Below are 27,792 nucleotides of genomic sequence, written 5' to 3' on the forward strand. Positions count from 1 at the left end.
TTTAGTGCTGGGGCTGTATCAGTGAATAAGATAGGCAATGCCATTGATTTCATGGGGTTCACAGTTTAATGTAGACAATTAAAACACACATTAAGCAAATTTCAGAAAACAAAAGCTCTTGATGATATAGTGATTGAGAAGCAGATTGGATACTTTGGATTCTAGAAAGAAGTTAGCAAGAAACAGACAATACAAAATAGTTTCTGCTATAACCCCAGTCCCTGGAGAAGCACCTGGCACATGGAAGGTGCTTAATATACATAAAAGGAAAAAAATTGAATGCAGAATGTTATTAAGCCATTAACAAGAATTAGGTACATCTATACATCCAAACATGGTAACATGAAAGGGTCTCTATGAGTAGAGATAAACTGCAGAGAGATCATTTTTGTAAAACTAAATTCATAGGGAAAGACCTGTTAGAATTCATACTGCATAGTTACCACTGGGAGGAAAAGAGAAAGGACTTCCAGTTCTTACTTAATACATATTTATTGTTTACATTTTAAGGGTGTACACTCATTTTGAAATACCAAGGACTTTTTGAAACACACACAAAATTATTGTATACATCAGGAGAGACAACCTGGAAATGTAGCATGAAAACTGGTAATTTGATCCAATCATGAAAACTTACACCAGATAGTCACTTTACCGGTGAGGACTCTTCAAACTTTTGGGTAAGCAAGCTCACCCACACTCAATGCCACCAGCCAGGCTCCCTGATGCCCCAGGGCCCATTATGTGTTCAAGAAAATACCAGTGTGGAGCATGCTACACTTTCTACACATGCATATGTGCTATCTCAGAAAAAAGGAGCAGGAAGCACAGTGTAAAACTAGAAAATAAAGAAAACCATTTCAAGTTTCAAAGTACAGCATCTGGGTGGCACTGTTGAAATAAACTGCCAGGATCTACTGTATTTAAATTATCCAGATTGTCACCTTGAAGGAAGACTAGAGACTTTGACTTGAGGAACTCTCAATCCAGGTGAATTCTCTTACGAGTTTACAACACAGACAGACGGCAAGGACGAGGCTGTCCTGGTTTCTCGGTATAGAGAGACCTGCCGTGTGGTAGGAATATTAAACACCTGGAAACAAAGGCATCTCGTGCCTTTTTGTGGAAGGATTAAAAACTAACAAGCATGCGCTCCGTAAATTCTCCTGTGCAGTGGTGGCCCAAGAGCCCCACCACGGACAGCTGCACACAAAAACAGGTGGCTGGGATGCAGGCAGGAGAGTGTCCAGGGGTGAGGGCTCCCTGACCCTGGAGGCTGAGCAGGGCAGTCACGGGGCTCCAGCTCCTAAAAGATCCTGTAATTTTCAGTTGACTAATGGAGGGGGGAATCAACATGTGAATCACCTTTCAAGTATTTAATTTAATTAGACAAGGAAAATGAGGCTTCTTTAAAATTCTTCCTTGGTATTAACTTCTGTCACAAAGCAGCCTAGCGTAATTGGTAAAAGTGAAAAAGTGATTACTGAGGCTTAAGCTTATTTATCACAGCTGTTGCACTTTTACAAAGTGAGTTTTATGGTGTTAAACCCTTCGCCAGAGCGGTTTGGACCCGAGCATGGATTCCAGTGTTTTCAGAAAGCACCTCTAAGAAGCTGCAGTAACAGTCTGGGTGGGGACGAGGAAAGGAACACCCACCGCAGGCTGCAGCCCGTGGCCGGGCCCGTGGCCCGGGTGCCTATTCTCCCCCGTCCTGTCTTCTCTGCCATTTTAGAATCAGACGGTCGTGGCAGGTGAAGGAGCTCTCAGCTCGGTTCCTCTATCTTTGGCAAACAACTTGCCCAGCGTCATACAACCAGTTACCAGCAAAGCCAGTTAAACCTGGGCCGTGTGCCGCCCAAGTCACAGACCTTTTCTGTCTCCGGCAAGCTAATCAGAAAGAAAGGGCAGCAGCATCTCGGGAGCTGAAACCAGCAGTGCTCCTCCGCAGAGCTCTGTCTGGGGCTTTCCTGTGGCCTCCCTGCTTTCTCACTGCACTGGTCACTTGCATTTCCCTCTTCTCCCCAGAGCTTTAAACATTGGGAAGGCAGCTTCCCGACCCCTCCCGCTTCGATCACCAGAGGGCTGACTGCAGCGGTAGGAGGCACCAGGTCCAAGTGACTGTGTGTCAAGAGAGACGCCTCTCCACACTAACAACTGAAGAATTTTAGGAGGCACTTTCCTCAACTCAATGGACCAAACTTCTACCTAACAAGTGGTCGTTAGCAACGAGCCAGTCTCTGTGTGGGAATCCAAAAACTGAGGACAAAACAGACCCAGTCTGCAAAGAATCTACCATCAAGGGGGCAAGAAAATGACTTTTCTTTTTGATTATTTGGTAAAATGTTAAATGAAAGCTCAGAGAAAAATAGCACAAACACCCATGAACTCATGACCTAGACATCTAGATTTTTGTCATATTCATGTGGCCTCTCCCCAAGCCAGATCCCAAATACATAAAACCAATATCACAGCAGGCCAGGGTCTTTGTGACTCTGGACCACCAGGCTGGGGATTCCCCTGCATCATCCTTTAGGAAAAGACTGCTGCTGCTGCTGCTGCTGCTGCTAAGTTGCTTCAGTCATGTCCGACTCTGTGCGACGCCAGAGACGGCAGCCCACCAGGCTCCCCCGTCCCTGGGATTCTCCAGGCAAGAACACTGGAGTGGGTTGCCATTGCCTTCTCCAATGCATGAAAGTGAAAAGTGAAAGTGAAGTCGCTCAGTCGTGTCCGACTCCTAGCGACCCCATGGACTGCAGCCCACCAGGCTCCTCCGTCCATGGGATTTTCCAGGCAAGAGTACTGGAGTGGGGTGCCATTGCCTTCTCTGAGGAAAAGACTAGATTAGACATATTGGGAGATACAGGGGTTGGAGAATAGGACTGGTAAAATCCTTCCAAGAATTCAAAGGCCCTATATATTTCATGAAGCCTCTTCACCTGGTAAAGGATCTGGCCCTCTAACTCTGCCTCAGCCACTGTACCCTCCTTAGAAGTCCACGTGCCTGGCAGGGCACAGGCTGCCTGCAGTCACCATTCCAAGACCTGCCCAGCCAGGGTTCGGAGCATGGAGTGGGCTGAGATCCCCTCGGGGAGGTCCTCACTGGGATGCCACTCTGCACTGTCCTTGCCTCGTCGGTTCCAACCTGTCTCTCCCCACGACGGCCGTCCTCTCCTCAGGACTGTAACCTGGGCCGCTCCTTACCTGTCTGTAGGAGGCACTTGGGATATTTCCTTTTCTTCAAGTTTCTGTTTTTCCACTTTCCAGTGGTAACAATCAAACCTATCATGTTGTAAACAATAAAATGTGCAAGTTCTCTATAATAATTACACCTCGTTAAAACTTTTTTTTTTTTTAAACGTAACTGATTCTTCTTTTTAGCGGGCAGAGGACATCCCAGGATGACTCCATGTTGGTGGCTCTCAGAGTGGCTCCTGGGCCGGGAGCAGCCGCAATGGGTGCAAACCTACACTCATCTCCTAGCTGATTCGTTTGATTTCCTTTTTTAAAGTAGGGAATGACAGCTTAGCCCCAAGAAGCCCAGGCTGCATCCACGGGCTGGGTAAGGGTTCACGGGTGCTGGGTTTCCCTCAGGCCACCCTGGGACCTCAGGCTGCACCCAGCCTGACCACCTGCCATCAGCACTTCGGAAAATGCTGCTTGTCCTTCTCACATCTGTGGGACGCACCGTTGGCCGCCTGCCTTGTAGGCAGTGCTGAGGCACATGCTGGCTGGAGCAGCCAGAGTCAGTGTCCCCCACCACCGAGCAGGCCAGGGCTGTCATGATTAATGTTTGGCAGACATATTATCTACAAGCTGCTAAACTAGGTTGAAGAATAATAACAGCAGGATAATAGAACTACAGGCTACTGGTTTTGTCTGTGCCCAACTTAAATTAGGCAGTTGCAAAAGATAATTAGAGACATAAAGGCCTAGACATACAGTCAGCTTGTCATGTGGTAGGAAAGATGTGTAATCTTTGATCACATAACACATAGAGAGCTATTCAAGGCTACCCATAAACTTGCTTGTTGTTCAGTCGCTAAGTTATGTCTGACTCTTTCTGACCCCATGGACTGTAGCACACCAGGCTCCTCTGTCCTCCACTATCTCCCAGAGTTTGCTCAAATTCATGTTCATTGTCCATTGTTGTTCCATGTCCAGTTTTAATTGTTGCTTCTTGACCCACATACAGGTTTCTTAGGAGACAGGTAAGGTGGTCTGGTACTCCCATCTCTTTAAGAATTTTGTTCATCCATTGAGTCAATAATGTTATCTCATCCTCTGCTGCCCCCTTCTCCTCCTGCCTTCAATCTTTCCAGCATCAGGGTCTTTTCCAATGATTCAGCTCTTCACATCAAGTAGCCAAAGTATTGGAGTTTCAGCTTCAGCATCAGTCCTTCCAATGAATATTCAGGGTTGATTTCCTTTAGGATTGACTGGTTTGATCTCCTTGCAGTCCAAGGGACTCTCAAGAGTCTTCTCCAACACCAGTTTGAAAGCATCAATTCTTTGGTGCTCAGCCCTCTTTATAGTCCAACATTCTTACATCCATACATGACTACTGGAAAAACCATAGCTTTGACTAGACAAACCTTTGTTGGCAGAGTGATATCTCTGCCTCTTAATATGCTGTCTAGGTTGGTCATAGCTTTCCTACCAAGGAGCACGCATCTTTTAATTTCATGGCTGTGGTCACTATCTGCGTGATTCTGGAGCCAAGAAAATAAAGTCTCTCACTGTCTCCACTGTTTCCCCATCTACTTCCCGTGAAGTGATGGGACCAGATGCCATGACCTTAGGTTTTGAGTTTTAAGCCAGCTTTTTCACTCTCTTCACCCTCATCAAGAGGCTCTTTAGTTCCTCTCCACTTTCTGCCATTAAAGTGGTATCCTCTGCCTATCTGAGGTTGTTGCTATTTCTCCCGGCAATCTTGATTCCAGCTTGTGAATCATCCAGTCTAGCCTTTAGCATGATGTACTCTGCATATAAGTTAAATAAGCAGGGTGACAATATCCAGTCTTATTGTTCTCTTTTCCCAGTTTTGAGCCAGTCAGTTGTTCCATGTCTGGTTCTAACTGTAGCTTCTTGACCTGCTACAGGTTTCTCAAGAGGCAGGTCAGATGCTCTGGAATTCCCATCTCTTTAATTTCCCCCCGTTTGTTGTGATCCACATAGTCAAAGGCTTTAGTGGAGTCAATGAAGCAGAATTCCCTTGCTTTCTCCATGATCCAGTGGAGGTTGACAGTTTGATCTCTGGTTTCTCTGCCTTTTCTAAACCCAGCTTGTACATCTGGAAGTTCTCAGTCCACGTACTGCTGAAGCCTATAAAACAAGGGGACTCATTTCACATGTGGCTTCTAACAATCACTAGAACTTCTATACACACAACCATGGACAAGTAGGTAGGCGGTTTCTGTAACATCTCATATTAACTGTTGGATTTTTCTCATTCTCTCCTATTTGCCATGGAAGAGCTTAGATTTAATACTCAAATGCACTGATTCTAAGGGAGTCTCCAAACCAGCAGTATGTACATTATCTGTATTAGAATCGCAGATTCTCAGGCTCCATCCCAGCCCTAAGGCATCAGAAACTGTGGAAGGCTCAGCAATATTTTAACTAGTCCTCCAGGGAATTCTGATGCCCACTCAAGTTTGAGCCCCACACCCAGTAATGCACACAGTGGCGCACCAGAATTCCACACCCCGGGAATTGTACACATTTTGAATTTAGAACGTGGAGGTCCTCAGTCACGCACAGCCCTACCCAGTCTCCACACACCTGGGCTTCCCACCGCAGCCCCACTTCTGCTCCCAGGCACACTCCTCATCATCTGGGCTCCCATGCTGGCTGGCTCTGGTGCTGGCATGATGCTGGCCCCTTTCAGATGATCCAAAAATATGTGTTGAATGGGGAAGCAGTCCTCCACTGATCATTTCCAAACTTCACCTGACTTTGTAAACATCTCAGTAAAGAACACGAGGGTGGAGTCTGTGAAGGTTGTGTCAGGAACCTCCCAGCAGCACTAGGCTGGAGTTCGGCTGCGTCAGGAAGACCAAAGAATTGCTCTCAGGAGCTTTATTACCGTTACCAGGGTCCACTCTGACTGGTGGAACAGCTCAACTTATCTATCATGTAATGATGAGCTTCTACTAACCAGGCATTTTATTTCTGTCCATTGAATCCACTGAAACAGGTGATTGAAGAACATTTTAATTTATAAAAACTTTAGATGAAGAAGGTAGTAATGGTATTAGTTAACCTCAGGTCAGATCAGTTTTTTTTTTTTTTTTTTCTGGAACCTGCTAATAACTTCCTAAACATCAAGCATTTCCATGAAACTAGGCAGTTAATTATAGGCTTTATGCGTAAGTGCTTCTACAGAATAATATATGGTTTAGATGTTCCATACTGGAGCCTGTGTACTTGCCCTTTTATCTTAATGCACGGAAGTGTCAAGAACAAGGGGTTACATACTTCGGGGACTCAACCTGCTCAACAGTGGGAACCGAGTTGCCATCCCCTGGTCCTGCTTGCCGTGGGCCCCTGCAGGGCCCATGCTGGCAACAGGGACCCTCTGGGTGGCCTCAGGCAGATGAGTAACATCAAGGCTCACCCCAGGACCCTCCAGGTTGCTCCTGTTCCCACCCCAGCCCTGAGACAACATGGGAGCCCGCAGAGGACTGAGGGCGTGGTGACCGGAGGCTGGCCCAGCCCACACCCCTGCTGCCAGGCCGCAGACAAGGCTGGCAGCCTCTCCTCCCGGGTCTGTGGCATGGGACCTCCAGGTCCCCTCCAGCTTCACAGGTCTCTCTGCCCCTCCTTCTCACTGCAGGCAAACCCTGGTCCAGGACCGATATGGAAACAGTTAAGCAAGGAAATGACAAGGTGGGGGAGAAGGGCGCCCAGGGAGCAGCCCCCAAGCCCTAGCCGTCAGGGCCCGAGAGGGACTCTGCACCCTGGAGGCAGGAGGTCTGCACTACGCTTGTCACTGACCTCAGTGTGGCCCTCGGGCAGGACCCCAAGGTGGTGGGTGAGCTGCCCTTGGCACTGGGCTGGCAGGTAGACAGATGCTCAGAACTGCTCCAGGGGTCAGCCTGTGTGCTGGTTCTGACACTAGGGAGCTACATATCCTTCTGAGGACACGCCGGCCCAGACCCTCCTCCCCAGAAAAGTCGTGTATGCACACACACATCTGCACACCCTGAAGGGGGTTTCCTAGTTCTGCATGAAGAACTTGAGGAGCAGAGGCACAGAGGAAAAACAGCAGCTGGTAGCTGTGATGAGAGAGGCAGGGAGTCTGGGGAAGGGGAGCCTCCTGTTGGGAGGCTCAGGGAAGCTCCTGTAGCGAGGAGACATGAAAACCTGGGCCCAGCAGAGCTGGGGGGAAGACCAGAGTGGGAGGACTCCAGGTCAGCCTCCTCACTGTGAAAACGACTAAGACACCCACAGAGCAGAGGGGAGGTGAGAACTGAGCGAGAGTAAGTGCAGAGCAGCAGAGCCCATGCAACAAGTCGAGCGTCGGTTCCCTTCCAGCTTTCTTACCTGGCCCCAGGGCTGTGAAGGGGCTATCTACCTGCCTCCTTACTCCCCAAACATCTGGGAACCACTGCCTGCCTCCTCACAGGTCTTGGTCCTGCTGGGCCACAAAGCCTAAGGCAAGGCCAGATCCCTGCCTTCCAGACACTTCTGGTGTGGCAGATGGACACGCAGACTATGTTCTCCCCTAGAAAGAACTGCAGGGTGACCCCTTCAACTAGGACTGGAAGGGAAGGGCATCCTCACAGCTGGGACAGGAATGTCTTGGAGAAGCCGCCCCAAGGGACACCAGCTTGGGATAGGCTGAATGCCCAGCAGGGTGGAACCCCTCCTCTGCTCCCACCAACCACAGGACTACCAGCTTCCAGGTACTCACACCTGGTGCCCCCTCCATCACCTCCTTAGCTTCCCATCCCCTCCGGATGTGACCAGCCCAAGTTATTTTAAGTCCACAGGTGGCCCTCAACACAGAAGCCCTGCTACAGCTGACCTCTCTGCAGAGGGGCCACAGGCCCATACTCCTCCCTAGGGAAGAAAGAGCCATACTCTCCTCTCTAACACATTTCTTTCATCAGAACCTCATACTGCCAATCTCAGGCATTCTTTCTAAGCCACACACACATCTCTCTGGGCTAGATGGCATCACACACCTGTTATTTACATGTTATGGAGCAGATATACCTAAGGACGGACTTAACAGGAATCAGGACAAAAGACAAATGTTCTGAACAGGCTCCAGCAAAGTTGCTGCTTCCTAGGCCACGCTGGGTTAGGACACGGTAGCAAAGCTGTGCAGGCTCAGGCAAGGCAGTGTCCCGTAGTTTTTAAAGGGCCCAAGGCAAGGCTGCTACCAGTTCCGCCTGGCTCAGAATCAGGCTCCTGGCGCACCTTGTCTGTCATCAGACTGTGGCCATGGACCTGGTACATTCCTCCTGAGGGGCCCGCTCTACCCACACAGAGAGGCAGGAGGCAAGGGACTTGCATGTCTCCATCACTGGTATCACATCCGAGGGTGGAGGCCCTAACCCCCTCCACCTCACGCTCTAGAAACCCCTGCCAGGGGTGGGGATGTATGGTGACTTTGCCTGGGTTCAACAGGAAGCTGGAAGAGAAATGACTACCTTGATACTGATGTAGCCACTGTAATGTTAACCATAAGACCTCAGAATGTTCTATGGATAGTATATTTGAATCAGTTACCTCAGCCTCAAGGACTGCTAAGTCAGGGTAAACTAACAAATGACGTCCTCCGTCGGCAGGTCCACTTAGCTCACCACATCTAAACAAACAAGTCTTACTTTCTATTTGCTGGAGATCATTATCTGACAGATAAATTGATCAATCAGCTTCTTACAGGAATTTCAGCTGAGGCCTCTAGGTAAGAAACACCTATTTCGAAGTGTACACAACTGCTATGTAACACAAGGATATTATTTATTTCAGTTCCACTTAATTCTAAGTCAAAACGCCCAAGTTCCTCTCTCTACTCCTCTCTCAACAGAAAAATACACTGTGAATGTGAGGGATCATAATATATGATGAAAAGATGGTGGTGGATCAATCTCTTAGCTGCCTGTAATGAAAACTGAAACAAACAAACAAGCTGAGTATAAACACCTCTGGCATCTCTGTGCAGCCTCATCCACGCAGTTACTCAACCTGCCTTGTAAACACAGAATGAATCAGAACCAGAGGCTGGCAATGCTGTTCCTAAGGGTACCCCGCAAACCTAATTCCTTACAGTCAAGATTATTCAAAAAGGCATAGTGAAGCCCAAGATGGAACTCTCAGCAAGTGTTTTGTAGGAAATTAAGTCTTGTGGATGCATGGGCTTTAAATCCAGAAGGTATAAAGTCATGAGCCCTGCCAACTCTCGCCAAAACGTATCTAATTCCATCACTGCTGTTAACAAGTGACCGAGTTCCGTTCCACAGAAACACCTGACGTGAGTGAGGGCTGAGCCGCCGGCAGACCAGGATCGCGAGGACCCCGGGGCTGGGGAGCTGGAGCCGAGCCTTCACCGCCCGCCACTGGGGCAGGGCCACAGCTCCCAGCCACCTCAGTCCTCCACCCGTAAGAGAAGGGCTCCCCTGCCTATAAAAAAAAGGGTTTGGACTGGATTAACTCACGTGAAGAATACTGACTGAGCGCCCACTACGTGAGAGCACCAGGCAAGCACAGCAGAAAGGACCAACGGTGAGCCGCCGTAGCCAGCAGGGCTCCTCCGCTCCCCAGACAGGGAGGGCATCCACGCCGCCCATGGGAGAGGGCGAGGGCACACCCGGGGTGACGGGCCGGGAGCTGCACCTCAGTCCCCACAGGGCCGCCCGGGGACACGACGGGGTGCAGCCGTGACCCGTGGAGACACCTCAGCGCGCTGGACTTGCAAGGGGAGGCAGGGGAGCCTTCAGTGGCTCAGCGCACTGTGGGGGCCCCGGGAGGGGGGACTCCCGGCGGGAAGAATGTCTCATGACCAGAGTACCGGGGCTTGTTTGGAAGTCTGCCACCCTGGTGCCCGCATGTCACAATCACGGGGGTCCACGGCTCAGGGACCACGTCACCGAGGGGAGGGGAGGGGAGGAGAGGGCTGAAAGGTGGGGGCGCAGGAGAGGAAGGAAAACACAGTCCTGGCAGGAGGTGCCCGAGATCTGGAGCCGAGAAACGCTGATGCTGCCGTCCACAGGGCCCTGGGCTCCTTGGAGGCTCGAGGAAATAAAGTAACTGGCTGATGACCAACTGCCACATGTACCTATGGCTCTTCCAGCAAATACTGTGTGAGATCCAGGCAAATGAGGCCCAGGATCTGTCCTTAAGGAGGTCGCCGAGCAACGGACTTAAAGAAAAGGACTTCTTCAGAACATCGGTGGTAAAAAAAAAAAAAAAAAAAGAACGTCGGTAATAAACAAGGAAGAAACGCAATTTGTTCTCTCTGGTGCTACCCAAGATGGAAAACGGATGTAGCCCAGACTTATTAGTCTTCTTAAATGGTATTGCACTATATTTCCTAATGATATTAAACTGCATTCCCATCCATGTAAGGAGAGAACTCAAAAACTTAAAAAATGCAACGGGGTGAGGCCATGCCTTGTGCACGTGTGTGCTTCACTAAAGGGTTAAGGGGACAGAAGCAAGAGAGGAAAACTTAGAAAACCTCTAGAGAAATATAAAATGGTCATGTACAGTAAGTCCACCCCACAAGTGTTTTGTTTTTTTTTTTTCAGTAAAGAAAAAGAAAATTGAGTGGTGACCTGACCCAGAACTATCAGAGGAAGAAAAGCAGCATTAGTTCAAGACTGAGAAGCAAGAAAAATCTGAGTCTGTTTGCCAGATAAAATAGGAAGTATCTGCAGCTGGATTCCCTCTGTGTCGGTCACAAAGCGTCAGTCTACTCATCACATAACTGAGCTGCTCAGCTTCAACTGATCCCCTTGTCCAAATGCAGCCATCTCACTTCTGATTCATAAAACACTATTTCACAGCAAGTGAGTCACTTAATGACTACATAATGTAACATAAATTACTTTTATGCATTTAAAACAATTTCCTAATTACAAGGAAACATAAAAAAAGGTTCCGAGTGTGATTTTTAAGATGCTGGAACAAACCAAGATTTAATATAAAATATAATGACTACACATGATTACATGATTGTTTTTGAGGCCGCATCTGCAACAGAGGAGAAATATTTTGCTTTAATCTGATCCTTTACTTCTAATGGTTTATGGATCTTCAGAATTGATAAAGCACTTAGCCCGTGGATGCACAACTGAAACGCAGCTCAAGACACTCTGGGCACAGGCGAGTAAGAAATGGAAGCAGCAGCCCTTGGTGGAAGGCACTCACAGGAGGGCTTCACGCACTGCAACACCACCGCCACTTCTGGGTTTTATTCACACGATGACGATCTCTCACAGGACTTCAGTCTTATCAAGTGGATTGAGCATTTTAACTGTCACTCAAACATCAGTTTTTCTGGAAGATAAATATCTACAAAATGTACCATGCTCTTAGAGAAATTTAAGACTTTGATCACTATATATCAGCAGAGCCATATGCTGGTTGACCTTTTTGCTTTTTATCTAAGAATTAAGAGACCTTACTATAAACCTTACAGGTAATGACAAAATAATGATAAAATAAAGACAAACTATCTTTGTATCTCAGGAGTCTACATTAACCTAAATAACAGTATCTGGCAGTGGATATTTAAAATCTTTACTGGTATTGAAGCTAATATAAATTCTAACATCAAAATTTGTAAGATGTGTCATGAGAACACAAAGCCACATTGTTACATAAATACAAAGTGATACAAGTCCACTTTCTTTTATCTTTGAAACCCAACTACATGGGACATGGAAATTTTTTTTTATATCAACTAGATAATCTGTTTTATCAATAGCTAGTAAGCTATTTTTGTAAATTGTCTTTCAGCTGAAAAAACAATACACTACTTACATCATATTGGAAAAGGAATGACCTCAAGATTTCCAAGCAACACAGCTATTTTTCACATCTGAACTCCCCTGCTGATCATTAGGAATAGTTTCAAATGTCCCATTCTTGGCTTCCATTTGTGCCAAATCCTGGACAAGTCTGTAACAAGGCCATGGCTGAAAACACTGCGTTTCTGCACGAGGTGCTAAGTCGTCTGCCCTCCCTTCTTAGCACACCGTCACTCATTAGTCTGAGGCCTCTCCTAAGTCAAGCTGTGCTATGGGATACAGAGGAAGTATGAAATCAAAGTCGTTTTGTCATATCTCTTGCAAGCTAATAAACTACTTCAAATTCATTGTTTAACTGAATATACTGTTCTGTGCTTAGAGACGCTGTGGTCTAAACTCTGTCCTCAGTCAGAAGAGGCAGAGGTGAATCTGGCCCCAAAAGGCTCAGTGCCGGATCAACACGCAGAAGGGATAGACAGTCTTTTGTTGGAGGGTATTTGAAGAATGTGTTAAAAGGCAGGGCAGGGGTGGGGGGATTCTTAAACGATCTGAAACAGTGCTGTTTCCTGTATTACATTCTTACCCAATTCTTAATTATCTAAAATGCTGAGGAATAAAAGACAGAGTTCACTTTCTTTTGACCAAATAGCTGGAAGTGTTAAAAAGTTAAGGCAGACTAGAAATAAAACACAGTTCCAATATGTTTTAAACCAGATTTAAGTGTTTTTTTTTTTTTTAATTCAAACTGACCCAAAGCAAAACTTACATTACAAAGGAAGAACAAAATACATTATGATATAACACACTAGGAGTTACATGAGAGCTAATCTGTGGGCCAAGGGCCTCATCCCAATGACACTCTGGGCTGATGAGCAATTCTGCACCAAAGTTAGAACCTCAGTTTTTGTATGGTCCACTGTGGTAATTAAACTACACATTCTCGTCTCGTAGGGTGTGTATCTGACAAATCAAGCTAGACTCCCTCACGCTCCAGATGTGTACTCTTGCTACTGCCAGAACACTGAATTCTCTAGCGGAAATGCTGCTCCAAGCATGACTGATAATGAATTAAAAAAACAAAATTGTCAAGTCCTCCAAACTAACAAGTGTGGATTATTCTGTAGTAAATAGTTTAGAAATATGGAAATTAAATAATCTAAAAAACACCCTTACTCTGCTGTACATTTATAAACACAAATATTTACACACACAAAAAAAATCTTCTGTTTGCAAAAGATGAGGTTTGCAGTTCATTAATGATCATAATCTTTTATGAGCTGGTGTCTTTGGTGTACTTGCCAAATATATTTTTATAAAGGTTTAGTAACAGGCTTAAATAATAAATTTCAAAAGGAACATAGAAGGATCAGTGACAAATTTGATACTATTCTGAACATTTCAGTCAAGATTCTGGAAAAACCAGTTGATTTTCTGAAAACATTTGTTCTCATGTTACTACAGAGTGCTTCTCTGCCAATCAAACTGGAGAGCAGACCTGCACATTCATCCCTGTATTCCACCAGTTACCGACTTTGAGACATTTTAGTTATTGTTAAAGATGATATGTGATTGGGATTCTAGTAACAACAAAAATAAAACATTCTTTTCAAGTTTCCAGAAAAATCAAACCTCAAACAAATAATGGAATTATACACTTCTTCATTAAATAGAAATTCTGATTCCAGGAAGAACTCTCATAATTTTTTTTTTTTTTCCTGAAGTCTAAGCAGCAATATAGAACAAAGAATTTACCTTCATCTGATCTTTTTACTTGGAATTTCCTGACTCTAACTCAGTGGTGAACTTAGTTTTGGAGATCTCTGAATGGCTGGGGAAAGAAAATCATTTTAAACTAACTGAATAAATTAATAGACACATGAGGAGATGAGCCCTGTGCAGACATAACAGTAACATCACTGCTCAAAGTACAGGATTCTGCCTGCCTTCCCATGTCCTTGCCTCCCTGGCCCGGGTTCAGGGAGCAGCAACGCCATCCACTTCCGGCCATGCCAGGTCCCCGATGCCAAAAGTGTGTCTTAGCTCTGACCTGGTTATCGGTTTCCAGAGGACACAGCTCAGCTCCTAGCTTCACAAGGACGTTCTCTCAGAAGATGACTTTTTGGAGATATTTTTTATGGGAAAAAAGTCAGAACACCCATTTCTATCTATCACATCCCAGTACAGTTTTTGGATGGTTGCAAAACTGGCCACACTCTGAGTGGTTCCCTGCGGAAGAGGCTACGTACCCCATCCGTGATCCCTCACATCACCCTCTCCCCGAAGCTCCCCACTGTTCAGAAACCTGCTCCCAGCCCAGGCCCAGCAGAGCAGGCATCTGATGCCAGAGCTACTCCACATCCAAGAGAATAAATTTTGTGCTTGAGGAAATATCACTGTCGGCTCTGAAAAAGGATAAAGCCAGAGGAGATTCCTAATTCTACTTAGTTATACTTTTCAGGTGAAATAACTTTATACTTGATGACTTAAAACTAGAAACTCAGACAAGAGAAGCCCTTTATTTTGTACACTTCTGATAATAAATTTATTACTGGTGTGTAAATATTCTGAAATTTCCCAAAGCACTAAGAACAATACCGGGATAGTTTTAAAGCTGCTTCTGGAACTAATACAATGTCACATCAAGCACAGGGCTCATTCCCAAGGGCATCACCACAGATTCCTAACACCTCCGGAACCACTCTTACTGACACTTTATCATAGTTATGTGTATACTGCAAACATATGCCGATCAACCCAGAAAATAACTGTTCTGAAGAGCGTCTCTGTGTATAACTTTAAAATAGATAGGAAATGCTTAATTAGCATATTAGAAATTAACCAGACTTACAAATGTGCACCCATTATAAATTTTACCCTTTAGACATTTTATTTCAACTGGGAAGAAATAAACACCATGAAACCATCCCAAATTATTTATCCATTAAAGCCAAATGATTTAACAGTATTTTGGCTATTTTTAAGGAATACTCTACCACCAGGACATGAAATTTTCTGCTTAAACTGAAGTAAAAGACAAAGCTTAAAATGGAAATTGCAACTGACTCTATGTTCTGCAATTAAAATTAAAGTGGCAGTTCCTGTTCTCACAGGCATGTCAAAGCCAGCTGTGGAATGAGGAACATCAAGTGAAATAATGGATAAAATACACCAGAAAGAGTATTGCACTGGAGGCACTATTTTAAAAACAGAATACACGGGCTTTATAAAGTTATTTTCTTTCCCATTAATTGTTTTAAAAGCACAATTCAACTAGAGACAGAAGTTGAGACTCAACGTCTCCAGGTAGTGTACTACAGCTGTTAAAAAAGTAAGTTAGAAACGAGCACACCAACAAAAAGCAGAGGGACTGGGTTTAAGTCATCCAAAGCTACGTTAATTAGAAAAAGAACAGTTTGAAACAGCCAATTTGTACTCATTAAAATGAATGAGGTGACAGCATTACTTAAAAAATTTCTTAGGGCATTTTCCAGTAGAACCCTGGATGCCCTGGGTGAAACTGTGCCTCCAAACTGTAACAAGTGCTCTGCTGGTTTATAATATTGTGCACGCCAATGAAACTGTAAATTTGGAAAGGGTCAATTCTCCACTCCAAACCTGCTTGTGTCATTTTGGAAAAACAACTGTTTTAAATGCAATATTGTATAGAAAGCTTGGACCTCTTAAACTTGGACCAAGAAACCAAATTAAGACCTTCAAGCATGTGGTGTGTGTGTGTCTGTGTGTGTGTGTGTGTATAAAAAAATCTCCCCCCTACAATGAAAACCAACCAAACAAACAAAAAAAAACCTGTAAGTGTATACCTGCTTTCTGACTTCACAGCAAATCAGAAATTGCATAGGATATACTTTGTGCAAGGCAAAAAGCCTTTTAAGTATCTGGAATATAACTCTTAATCTTGCTCACAGTTCTCTGTGTATCAGATATCATCAAATTTGTGTTTTAAGTAGTCTTTCATGACCTTGGCAATTGGTAGTTCATCAAGTAGTTTTAGGTTTTGAAGGCCTATACACTGTCGAATTTTAATTCGGCACAGGTCCTGCAAGTTTCTGGGCTGTCCTAAAAAGACAGAAAAAAGAAAATGTTACAAAGCTGCAAAACATAACATTTAAGGAGGGCTTTAAGGTTCTGAGAGGAGTATTTTATTTCACTGGGAAGTACCTCTCTGCGGACTTTACATGCAAAGGAGCAGAGAGACGAGCTAGGAGGATGCGTCCTGGGTTCCATTACATGGCATCTCACTGATCCTTTTCACAGCCCTGGATGGTGGGTAGTTTCACTTCCATTTTACAAATAGGGACACTAAGGATCAGTGATTTTAGTCAACTGCTCAACATCAGACGACCAACTGAAGTGTTTGAGACTCAGACTTAAACAGTTCTTCTGATTCTCAGCCTGGTATTCTTACCATTACAAATCGGAATGTCAGTTCTTGTCCCAGGTAGGCCTCTAATATGCGGGTTGAACCTGTGTGAGCAAATCCCTCTTCTGGGCCTCAGTGTCTCCACCTGAAAAGTGAGGGAACTGAGTTCCTCCTATCAGCTCCCTGTCCAGGGCACGGAACCCAACCCCAGGGAGCTCTCTCAGATGAGGTGTGCCCCTCTGTTCCCCATGATTCCAGACACAGCAGAAGCAGAACCCTGCTGTGGGGAAAAGGGAGCAGACTGGGAGGGAGGGCAGGGAGGTAGAAGAGGCACAGCAAGCTATCCTGAATTTCCATGTCTTCAAACAAGCCATCCTGACCATCTGCCAATATAAACCTATGCTATGACTGAACTCAAAAAAGAAAAAAAAAAATTACACATTGCAATTTCTTTCATCTTTGAATACTGTGTTTCACCAAAACAATAAAGATGACCACAAACAAGAGCAAAAATTCTTTGCCACAGAGCCTCAGTGTTCGGATTCACATAAATGTCTACTTTCATATTCAATGGCAATAATGATACAAATCAACATGGTTCAATGTGTACTCTGTGCCATGTAGTCTCATAGGCTCCTGACATACACTAACTTGTTTTTATCCTTTTACAAGGGAAGTACTTTGATCATCACCCCCGTTTTACAGACTGCTTGCATCTCCAACATTAAATAACATGCTTAAAGTCAAGAACAATGCCATACTTCAGCAGTTCTCAAACTTTTTGGTCTCAAAACCTCTTTACACTTTAATTACCATGTAAGAAGTTAAAACACAAAGTTCAGAAATACATACTAATTCATTTACAAATAATAAAGATAAGCCTATTACATGTTAACATAAATAACATTGTTATGAAAGTAACAATATTTTCAAAAATAAATGAGAAGAATGGCATTCTTTCCATTTCTGCAAGTTTGTAAAGGTCTGGATGAATGGACGGTAGCTGAAGTCTCATGTACGCTCTCATATCCAATCTGCTGTGATGAAACCACATCATCCAGTCTCTGGGGAAGTTCACTTACTCTCATAAAGGAAGGAATGTGGAAAACACAAATAATGTCTTAGTATCACAAGGAAAATCATTTTGATCTCGATATCCTGAAAGGGTCTGGTTAATTCCAGGAGTCCCCAGGCCATACGTGGAGGACTACTGCTATACTTAGTACTTATTACTTGGATTGTACCTGTTTACACGGATCACCATCATTCAAAATTATAACTGAAAAAGGGTCCTTAAAACTCAGACTTCTGCACTGTAGGGCCTGTATGATCATGCCCTTTCCAAGAAGCACTAAATACATGGTCTCTTAACAGAATCACAGCTGAAGCTACTGCTTTCCTAAGAACGGCTGTAAGCCAGCCACATGTATCTCCATGGATGTCTGCCTGAGGATCTGTGCCAGGCTGCTGTGTGCACTCGTGACTCTCTTGGTGAGGCTATATCCTCCTCACCATCCAGATCTCTGCTAAAAAGGCCACTTCATTAGAGCAGACGAGGTCAGGTTCCCTATCAGATACTTTCTGAGTTCCGTTTCTCTGGAGTGCTGAACGTGGCTATGATTTCACATTTATTCGGTGATTACCCATTAATGCCCATCTTCTTCCTTACATGTTCCATGAGGTTAAGATGATTTCTGGCTGCCAACGCCTGACACAATCAATACTCAACAAATACTAGCTGGACAAATGAATACTTAATAGGCTTTTCCTAAGAGTATAAAACAGTCAACTAACTCACTGCAAAACACACCCATGTCAACAGCAAATCATTTCTTAATCTGTTTTGAAATATTTTTCATCACCATTCACGGGCTACCTTTAGGAAGAGAATAAATTATCAGTCATTTTTCAACAAATGCTTAAACTATTTGATCTACAAATGCAAACCAGAGTATGAATCATATTTGAATCTTTTTTTAAAGAATTTGATTTTCCTAAAAGATGGCAGGTCTTTTGAAGTACAATATTAATGAAAAGAACCACCACAATGTATTCAAGGCGAAACAGATGAGATAAATTGACATATATAAATATACATGTATACTTAAATGAAAACATATCATCTAACAATGTGGAAAAATTATATTATTATATTATTGGAATTTGCTTAGCTAAGGTAGGAAAAATGGAGACAAAAGGTCTTCTTTTGTGGAAGATTACACTCTCCAAAGATGACGACAGTATCTCCAAAGACCTCACGCTCTTCTTTAACAACGTGACTGGATACACCAGTGTTAAGAGATGGTATCTGGGCTCCCTCTCCTAGAAACTGGGTGGGCTCCTGACTATGGTGAAACTCATAAATCAGAGCTCCCAACTGGCTCTTGAGACATTCACTCTTGGCACACAACTACCACCAGGCCATTAAGTCTACAAAAAGGAGCTGAGGTCACCACCCAATAGTCCAGGCTGAACTCCCAGCCAACTGCCTGCACAACTAGCCAGCCATCAGAGTGAGACATTTTGAAGGTTTAAAGGCCCCAGTCAAGTGGAGTGGCCCCAGCAAGATGACAATGCTTGGCACAGAGAAATAAAATAATCAACTATTATCATTTTAAGTCACTCAATTTTGCAGCATTAGATAACTGAGATTCTGGAATGTGGAAGTAGGGTGTTACCATTTAAAAAATATATATAAATTAGGTAGCTTTGTTATTGGGACCCAGCAGGGGGAAGAGCTTTGACGAGGCTGATGGTAAGGGCTAAAAGTTTTAAAAATGTTACTAGAAGCTGGAGGAAAGGGAAGATATAGTTTGGCAACATGTCACCTGGGGTAAGGGGAAAACTGGAAATGCCCTAACAATCTAGGTAAGAAAATTTCCCAGGCCTAATATTACAAGTGCCACTGGCTCTCCTCATTGGCTGTGATAAATTCCAAGAGGGCCAAGATGAGCCAGCAAGCTGAATTCAAGGGACGCAGCTACAGAAAAGCCACCATCTGCAGGAGCTACCGGTGCGTGAGCCTTTCCAGGGGAAAATGTGCTTCCTATGCCTAAATATCAGAAAGCTTTACTCAATTTGCTACTGAATTCTCTTCTTCTTAAGCAGTGTGTTATAGCAGTCTCAATATTTGGGGGGAATCTAATCTTTTGAAGATTTCTTGACCATATGTAACTCTTGTCTGCAGAAATACCTTGAATGGGAAAAGCCACAGTTAAACCATCAACTGTTAGACCCAGTAGCTCTTGGGTGAGTTACTTAGCCTTCTGCTTTGGTTTCCACATCTACGAACTGAGGATGACCTACACAATAGGCCTTATAAGCATAAGAATTAGTTTTGGTAAAGTGCTTACAACAGGACCAGGCATATAGTAAGAGTTATAGAGTATTTGGTATATGTTAAACAGTAATTTTAAATACTGGAAGGATATAGTTTTGCTTCTCCTTCTCAAAAAAGTAGAGGGCTCCTTCTTGGAAGGAGCTCTGTTTTCCTGCTGCTAAGATGGTAAGAAAATGAGTTGACAGTTTAATAGTAAAGCAGCATGATGCCAGTTCTGGGCAAACTGATGGAAACTATATTCTGGAAATCACTACATGACTTGGATTAGGCAGAGATGGGGGAACCTTGTAGAAGAAGCTGTGCAGTGATGAAGTGCGGGGTGTCCACAAATACACAGCTATTTCCTCACCTTGGCAGGCAGTAGCACTGGATGAAAAGCAGGCTACATGATAGCAAGTAATAAAGACTACTCACTGTAATGACTGCCATTTCCAAGACTATTTAAGGAGCCATTTTCTCCCAGGAAAATCATTCTAGGAATAGAAGATTGTGACTGAAGAAAGAAGTACAGGCATACCTCATTTTATTGCACTTTGTAGATACTGCATTTTTACAAACTGAAGGCTTGTGGCAACTCTAAGTTGAGCAAGTCTATCAATGCCATTTTTCCAACAGCATTTGCTGACTTCATGTTTTTGCATCACATTTTGGTAATCCTTACAGTATTTCAAATATTTTCAGTATTATTGTACTATTATCTCTTGATTATTATTTTATTATCATGTTATCTGTGATCAGTAATCTTTTTTTTTGAAGTTACTACCACTGGCTAAAGGCTCAGATAATGATTGGCATCTTCTAGTAATAAAGTATTTTTTAAGTTAAGGTGAGCACGTTATCATTACTTTTTTTTTTTTTTTAAGACAAAATGCTATTGCACACTGGGTACACTACAATATAGTGTAAACATAACTCTTCTATGAGTTGGGAAACCAAACAATTTGCCTAACTCCCTGTACTGCAGTGGCCTGGAACAGAACCGGCAACATCTCCAAGGTGTGCCTGTACTTTCTTGGCAACACATCACTCAGAAGTACTTACTGAGCACCTACTGTGTACTTAAGAGTGCACTGTCCCAAAGATTAAAGGGGCAAAGGAAAGAAGGAGACAGAGGAAAAGAAGGCAGAGAAAGAGAATAAAGGGGACAACAACAAAAATCAGTACATGACACAGTGGTTACTAGGTGCCTCACTCCTGTGCTGTTAAATAGCAGCTGCCGTGTTCATGGGATTACAACAGGGTGGATCTGGGGGAGATATCTCACACATACACACACAAACACACACACACACACACTACAAGAGGGTGGACCTGGGGGAGACATCTCTCACACACACACACACATTACAAGAGGGTGGACCTGGGGGAGACATCTCTCTCTCACACTCACACACACTCACACACACACACACACACTACAATAGGGTGGACCTGGGGGAGACATCTCTCACACACACACACACACACACACATTACAAGAGGGTGGACCTGGGGGAGACATCTCTCTCTCACACTCACACACACTCACACACACACACACACACTACAATAGGGTGGACCTGGGGGAGACATCTCTCTCACACACACACATTACAAGAGGGTGGACCTGGGGGAGACATCTCATACACACACAGACACAAAAAGTATAATTTAAGGAACTATAAACGCTATGGGGGATGCAGAGACACTACCAACTATTATTCATACTAATGAATTACAATGGGATTACATAATACTTCAAAGGGTTTAGTCTTTCCACTTGGTAAAGAAGCCCATCATTAGTAATAATTGGGCTGGTATAAAATAGGAAATCAGGTTTTGAAGGGTCTCGTCTAGAACAAATTACAAAACCAGGGCTGCGGCATAATTTCAAAAATTAAACACCCTAAAGCATTAAATATCTCCTTTTGACATGACCACCTCTGCATGTGCCTTAAGCCAAAGAAAAGCACATATTGCTTTGTAACAAATAACAGAAATCCTTAGAAGGCTACACAAGAAACAGACAGTAATACAAATATGACAGAAATGGTACAGAATAAGGTCATACTTTCTATATCAAAGAACCTTAAAACGTAGTGTAATCTGACTTAGAACTGTGCACTGCATCATCCAAGCTGATGCTGTGTAATTCTGGATTGCATCCAAGAGTCAAATCAACGTAGCCTTTTACTTTTCAATACCATGATTCTTATTTTGAGGTGAGCTAGCAACTACCTTTGTCCTATAAAATAAGATTTTAACACATTTCATACTAAGCCCTGTGATGGGGGTTCAGGGACAAGAGCAAAAGAATAAAACGTGCTCATGGTAGGATCTTAAAAGGGAAACAGATAAAACGGAGGTACTGGGAGACCATTGCAGATGTTGACCCAAGATGAAAAGTGCTAAGTATAAAGGTTAGCCCATTATAAATGCAGTGTACTATTTATTTCTAAAAGTAATTTTAATAATTGAGACTAAATAACTTTGCCAACAAAGGTCCGTCTAGTCAAGGCTATGGTTTTTCCAGTGGTCATGTATGGATGCGAGAGTTGGACTGTGAAGAAGGCTGAGCGCCGAAGAATTGATGCTTTGGAACTGTGGTGTTGGAAAAGACTTCAAGGAGATCCAACCAGTCCATTCTGAAGGAGATCAGCCCTGGGATTTCTTTGGAAGGAATGATGCTAAAGCTGAAACTCCAGTACTTTGGCCACCTCATGCGAAGAGCTGACTCGTTGGAAAAGACTCTGATGCTGGGAGGGATTGGGGGCAGGAGGAGAAGGGGATGACAGAGGATGAGATAGCTGGATGGCACTACTGACTCGATGGACGTGAGTCTGAGTGAACTCCGGGAGTTGGTGACAGACAGGGAGGCCTGGCATGCTGCGATACATGGGGTCGCAAAGAGTTGGACACGGCTGAGCGACTGAACTGAACTAAAATAACCTAGGAAGACTACAATGCAGAAGTGCAGCAAAATCCCCAATTAGAAGAAAAATCAATAATCAAAAATAATCTTAGTTACAATGTGTTACATAAATTATTTCTCCAAAGAGCTATACTAAGTTATCACTATTTTGGTAAGTCGTACTAAAAAAACAACAACAAAAAAAGTCAAAGAAATTGGTAACAGAAGCATCTGAAAGGAACACAGGAGTAAGGGCCCCCGGTGCAGAGGAGCTGTCATGAGAGCCTGCTTACACACCTGTTGCTGTACTGGACTTAGCTGAGAAAGTCACGGCCTAAATTTCACTTTCTTAGAATTCCTTTAAAAAGTAAATTCAAATTACTTAAAGAAGTACTTGACAGATTGTCATTGCAAAACAATTTATCCAACTCATTCCCATTTACCTAATTGTTTTTCTCTCAGAAACATGAGCCCTTTATTTTTCAAATTCCTTCCGATCAGTGTAATCATTATTCTTATTTAAATAAAAATATTTTAAAATTATGAAGTACTTAAATTATCAAATACATTAAAATTATTTAAAATTTAAATAAATAATTCCTTTTATTAATTCTTTAAAACATACAAATCAAAATACAACCCAGCACTACCTTTTACAAACCACTAAAGCATATTGAGTGGCTGCTTCAAGTACTGGAACAGCAATTACTAGAAACACAGATCATTACATTACCTTTGACTCTTCTGAATATTAAACACAAATCCAACTGGCATATTCTCTGCCTTAAGAATAATTTATGCAAGAACCTGCCATGCTATGTAAAATAAATAGATAGGTAAACAAGGTGTTTAAAAACCAGTTAAGTGGTTAACTTACTCAAGGACTCCTTGGCACCTTTGATATGCTTCTGTGCATGGTGAATCACTGAAACTGCTATCTACAATTCAGGGTACTAGTCTTTTAAACTGACAAATAATGAACCTGTTTTACCCCCAGAGCATCTGATGGAATGATCACTGATCTCTCTCTACAGATCCTAATAAGTATGCTGGCATCGACCAAGCAGTAATTTAAAACATTCCATCTTATTCACAGATTGTAACTGCAACTGGAAATATGCTAGAAGATCATTAAATCCTGAAACACTAGGTTACCAGGGTGTCCTTAAAATTTTGAATGTAGAAATTGAACGTTGCTAGATCTCAACTTTTTTAGTTTGAGGACCTCTGTGCACTCTTAAAGTTGGATGACCACAAAGAATTTTCATTTATGTGTGTTGTTGTTGAACTGCTAAGTTGTGTCTGGCTCTTTGCAACTCCATGGGCTGTCGCCCACCAGGCAAGGACTCTGGAATTGGTTGCCATTTCCTTCTCCATTACGTGTGTTGTATCTATCTGTATTTACCAAATCTAGAAATTTTTAAAATACTGATTTCTTAAAATAAGAGTGATAAAATTCATTATCTGTTGAAATAAATTTTTATGGAAAAAAAAAAAAAAAAGCTGCTTTCCAAAACAAGAAAGATTTCATGAAAAGAGTGGTGCTGTTTTACATCTTTGCAAATTATCTCTTAGGTAGGGCTTCAGAGAAGACAGCTGGAATCAGAGACCTGCTTCTGCATACCATCTGTTGTAAATAATATGCTGTCTTGATTGAAGTAAATGAAGAAAATCCAGACACACTGGTAGTAGGAAAAGGAAGGAATACTTAATGGCCTTTACAGATAAATCATGGTTCTTTGATACTACACCAAAACTCAACAAGATGTGTTTTTTGAAGGTTAGATGCAAAATGGAATCTGACACCAAACCAGTGAACTTTTTTATACCCTTTCATATTAAAATCCACTGGTCTGTTTCGCCCTTTGAAGGGATCTTTTACCCAATGCATGATTGTGTAACACCATGCACTAGTCGTTTGGAAAACACTGATTACCTGAGTTACGCAGATCTTTCCAATGGTGACCCAATTCACTGCATGATAGCAAAAAATGACTTTTGTTAATAGCTCTACTGATTTTGAAAAGTTTGTACATATTGGTAAACTGTCAGTGTCCTACTGGCAAATATAAGCTTTTCAAAATTCTAACTTTCACTTGAAAGCTCAAAATTTGTTGCTCATCATAAATACTTTCAGTTGTTCTCCTTAAGGTGACAAGTGAACTTTATTCATTTTCAAGAAAACGTCTACCAAATACCAAAGCCTAACCAGCTTGGCTGTCCATCTCATATTTTAGGTAAATACGGTATTCCATCAAAAAAAAGTTGCTGGTCCAGATCAAACAAATCACAGACGTACTTTCCCTTAATTCAATCCCACTTTGTTACAGAGTAAGAACACTTTCAATTTCCATCCCATAGAATATTAAAAAAGGTACATCCTCAAATGGATAGGATTTATTAAAATTAAATCAAAGACATTCCTAAATGGATCTGGAACACTCTCCTCAGGCTGCCTGTGGTGAAGAACACGACTGCTAGCAGCCTCTGGGGCCACTGCCTTCATGAACGCTCAGGTGCCTACTGTTTCAGCCACCACCGCTCTTACACATCAGTGCAGTCAAAGAAGCCAATAATATCTTAGTACTGTTATGAAATTAGTTTTGATCTCATGTCTTGAGGGCCCCCAAGAGTCCACACTGTTCTGTATGAATCCAAAAACAAAATAAAACCACAAGCAGCAGGATATCATTCCCTTTAAGAGTGGTTATTGGCAAGAATTTTTAAAAGGAGGGACCCCACAGACTCTGATTCCCCCAATTTTCAGAGGAGGCCACAGATCCGTGGGGAGGGTGGGAGGCCAGGCGGCCTGCCCAAGCGCATCAGGTAAGTCAGATGCTAGGGCAAGAGCCCACTGTCTGCTCTCCCCGCCACAGGACGCAGCTGACGCAACAGCAACCAGACACAGGCCCCGCTGAGAATCCGCGGGGTGCCGTGAGGGAGACACAGGCCGCTGAACCCAAGAGGGCAAACGCTGCTCAGGCCTAGGGACTGCGTTCACAATGTAAGTGAAAAATGATAAAAACAATGAACAGACTTCTTCTGGTTTCAGCTCCAACATAAAAGAGAACTTGAAGTAATCATAATCACTCCAGTCCCTACAAGAAGAAAAAGCTGAACAAACTCATCAAGGGCGTATCTAGGACCCATCAGTAAATGGATATATAGGGCAAACCTCCACCATAGAATCTGGAGAAAGAGACAGATCTAGAATCAGAGCTGAAATCGGTGCACTTAGGGCAGAAGCTACTGGAGCCACAAACTAGAGGAACACTTAAATGGTCCTTTAGACAAGCGGCCAAGCTCTGTGTGTGGCCCAGCCTGGGAGGGAGAGCCACAGTCTTAGGAACCGCTCACGTGTTCTGAGGGGTCCTTTCAGGGACCCCTTTTCACAGGGAGAGACCCCTGGTGGCTCTGGCAGGAGGAGGGTGTGAACACTGGCCTGATGGACACTCAGGAAACTTCACAACAAACGTTTGCTCACCAAGGGAGAGACCTCACCAGAGTCCTAGCCCACCCGGAGAATAAACATTTCTCTGATTCCCCCCACCACGGTCCTCTCACCAAAGTGTGGGTATTTGGGGGGATAAGGCAGGAAACAGCGGAAAGGACAACACTTTTCTCATGGACTTTCTCTCTCTTTCCTAAAAGACTTTCATATTCTGAACACCTCTTTGACTAGGGAAATTTACACTGTAGGGCAGGGAGCTGACAAGGGGAAAAGAGCACCAGCTTCCAATCCAATTGCTCTGGGAGGTTTTCATTACTATTAAACCATTTCCTCAAGGGAAGTTTTCCTTACAAAGCAATCTTTCTTGAAGTTTTGGTCTTGTACCTCCTTTAACAGTTTCTTGTGCTTGCCATTTCTTGTGCATAAATGTTAATTTTTTTCTTTTGAATTGGACAAACATTCCTACAATCTCTGCTCTTCAGCTAGAGAATTTCTGCCCCTTCCTATATGCCAGAATTTCCATGATCCTCTTAGCTCTAAATGGTGTTTGTGCAAACTACACATACAAATTACTCTAATTAACGGCATGCACTGGCACGGCCCTCAGAATGAGTGTTCTCAGCAGGCCTCTGTAAGGGTCTCCAGCAGGATGCCTGCTGCTGCCTGTCATCACCGCCACTTCTTCCTGTCACCGGTCACATCTTCACTGATCTCACTTACTGTGTCTTTAGTTTTTGCTTCACTCTCTCTGCGTTTTCTTTTTTTCCTAGTAAAAGAACTAAGAGACCAAAAACTAGCTTCTCTAAGGAGGAAACAGCTTTCCCTCAGCAAGGTGATGCTCATGCTCTAGGTATGATCTTTGGCTCTTTTTGGTATTCATTATTCCCGGGCACAAACAAGCTGCTCCTTCAGTCGACTGGCTTTCTGGAGGAGACCACAATGAGTTCCGGACATTCAAGAAGGCAGAGGTTTCTGGAAGTCTGTCTGTAGAGTAATAGCAGCTTTTTGTGGCTTCTCCCTCTACTGTGATCAACAAGGCACCTGCAGATACTACTCTGTAACTAAGCCACTTGACCTGCCCTGTTTTTATGGAGTGTGTATCAGAGGTTTTATGGCAATTTTTCTAAAAAGCCACAACAGCTTTTAGATTCTAAGATTATGACTGTTCTGAGCTCTTCCGATTTAAATAATGTGCTCTGTAGTCAAAATGGAACAATGAAAACTAATAAGGCCCCAAACAAAGACCACCAAATGCCTTCGCTGTTCTTACACCTCAGGAGTCTGAGTTTTCAGATCAGAGGCTGAGGAGGTGGGGCTGAGGGAGCAGGGGGTCGGCAGCAGCACAGGTGGGAAGGAACTCAGGGATTTAACCTGATGCTCCCTGAACCACCCAACCATCTTTCACTCTGGTTTTCAAGAGAGCCAGTACAGAGCTCCAGTGAGCCATCAGTTACAGTCGGTCCTTCCAGCACACTAGGAAAAAGAAAACCTCATAAATAATGCACAGGTGAAGCAGAAACACTTCATTTGCTTTTGGCAGAAAACACCACTGATGGCAAAGTCAAGAGGTAATGAATTATGTCGCAGCATCTGAAGACAGAGGCTAACTGCAGCCTTCCAAGGACAGGTGTTCCTTTGCTTCTGAAAAGCATCCCAAGTTTGCTAAGCCACCATCCTTATGGTTGCAGTCAGCCAATCTACCTTTTCTGCAGACCTTCTAGGTGCACGGCTTTGCTCCAGGTGCAG

At 43.5% G+C, this 27,792-nt stretch overlaps 1 protein-coding gene and 1 long non-coding RNA gene across 5 annotated transcripts in view; one reads left to right on the forward strand and one right to left on the reverse strand.

Moving 5' to 3' along the window:
• Positions 1-10,119: 10,119 nt before the first annotated feature.
• LOC112443223 (uncharacterized) lies at positions 10,120-12,339 on the forward strand. Its single transcript, XR_003031542.2, has 2 exons — positions 10,120-10,526; positions 10,761-12,339. It is a non-coding gene; the product is annotated as an uncharacterized lncRNA (long non-coding RNA).
• Positions 12,340-12,683: 344 nt separating this feature from the next.
• The window catches only part of ASB7 (ankyrin repeat and SOCS box containing 7), a 55,667-nt gene continuing 40,558 nt past the window's right edge, over positions 12,684-27,792 (reverse strand). For 2 of the 4 annotated variants that reach the window (XM_005221718.5, XM_059878983.1), the window contains one exon: positions 12,684-16,061. In XM_005221718.5, the coding sequence (XP_005221775.1) occupies positions 15,922-16,061 (140 nt within the window). In that variant the 3' untranslated portion in view covers positions 12,684-15,921. Of the gene's footprint in view, positions 16,062-16,410; positions 16,511-27,792 lie in introns of all 4 variants that reach the window. The other 2 variants (XM_005221719.5, NM_001192151.1) reach the window with 2 other exon arrangements.

This window comes from Bos taurus, chromosome 21 (assembly GCF_002263795.3).
Source record: "Bos taurus isolate L1 Dominette 01449 registration number 42190680 breed Hereford chromosome 21, ARS-UCD2.0, whole genome shotgun sequence".
Taxonomy (NCBI): Eukaryota; Metazoa; Chordata; class Mammalia; order Artiodactyla; family Bovidae; genus Bos; species Bos taurus.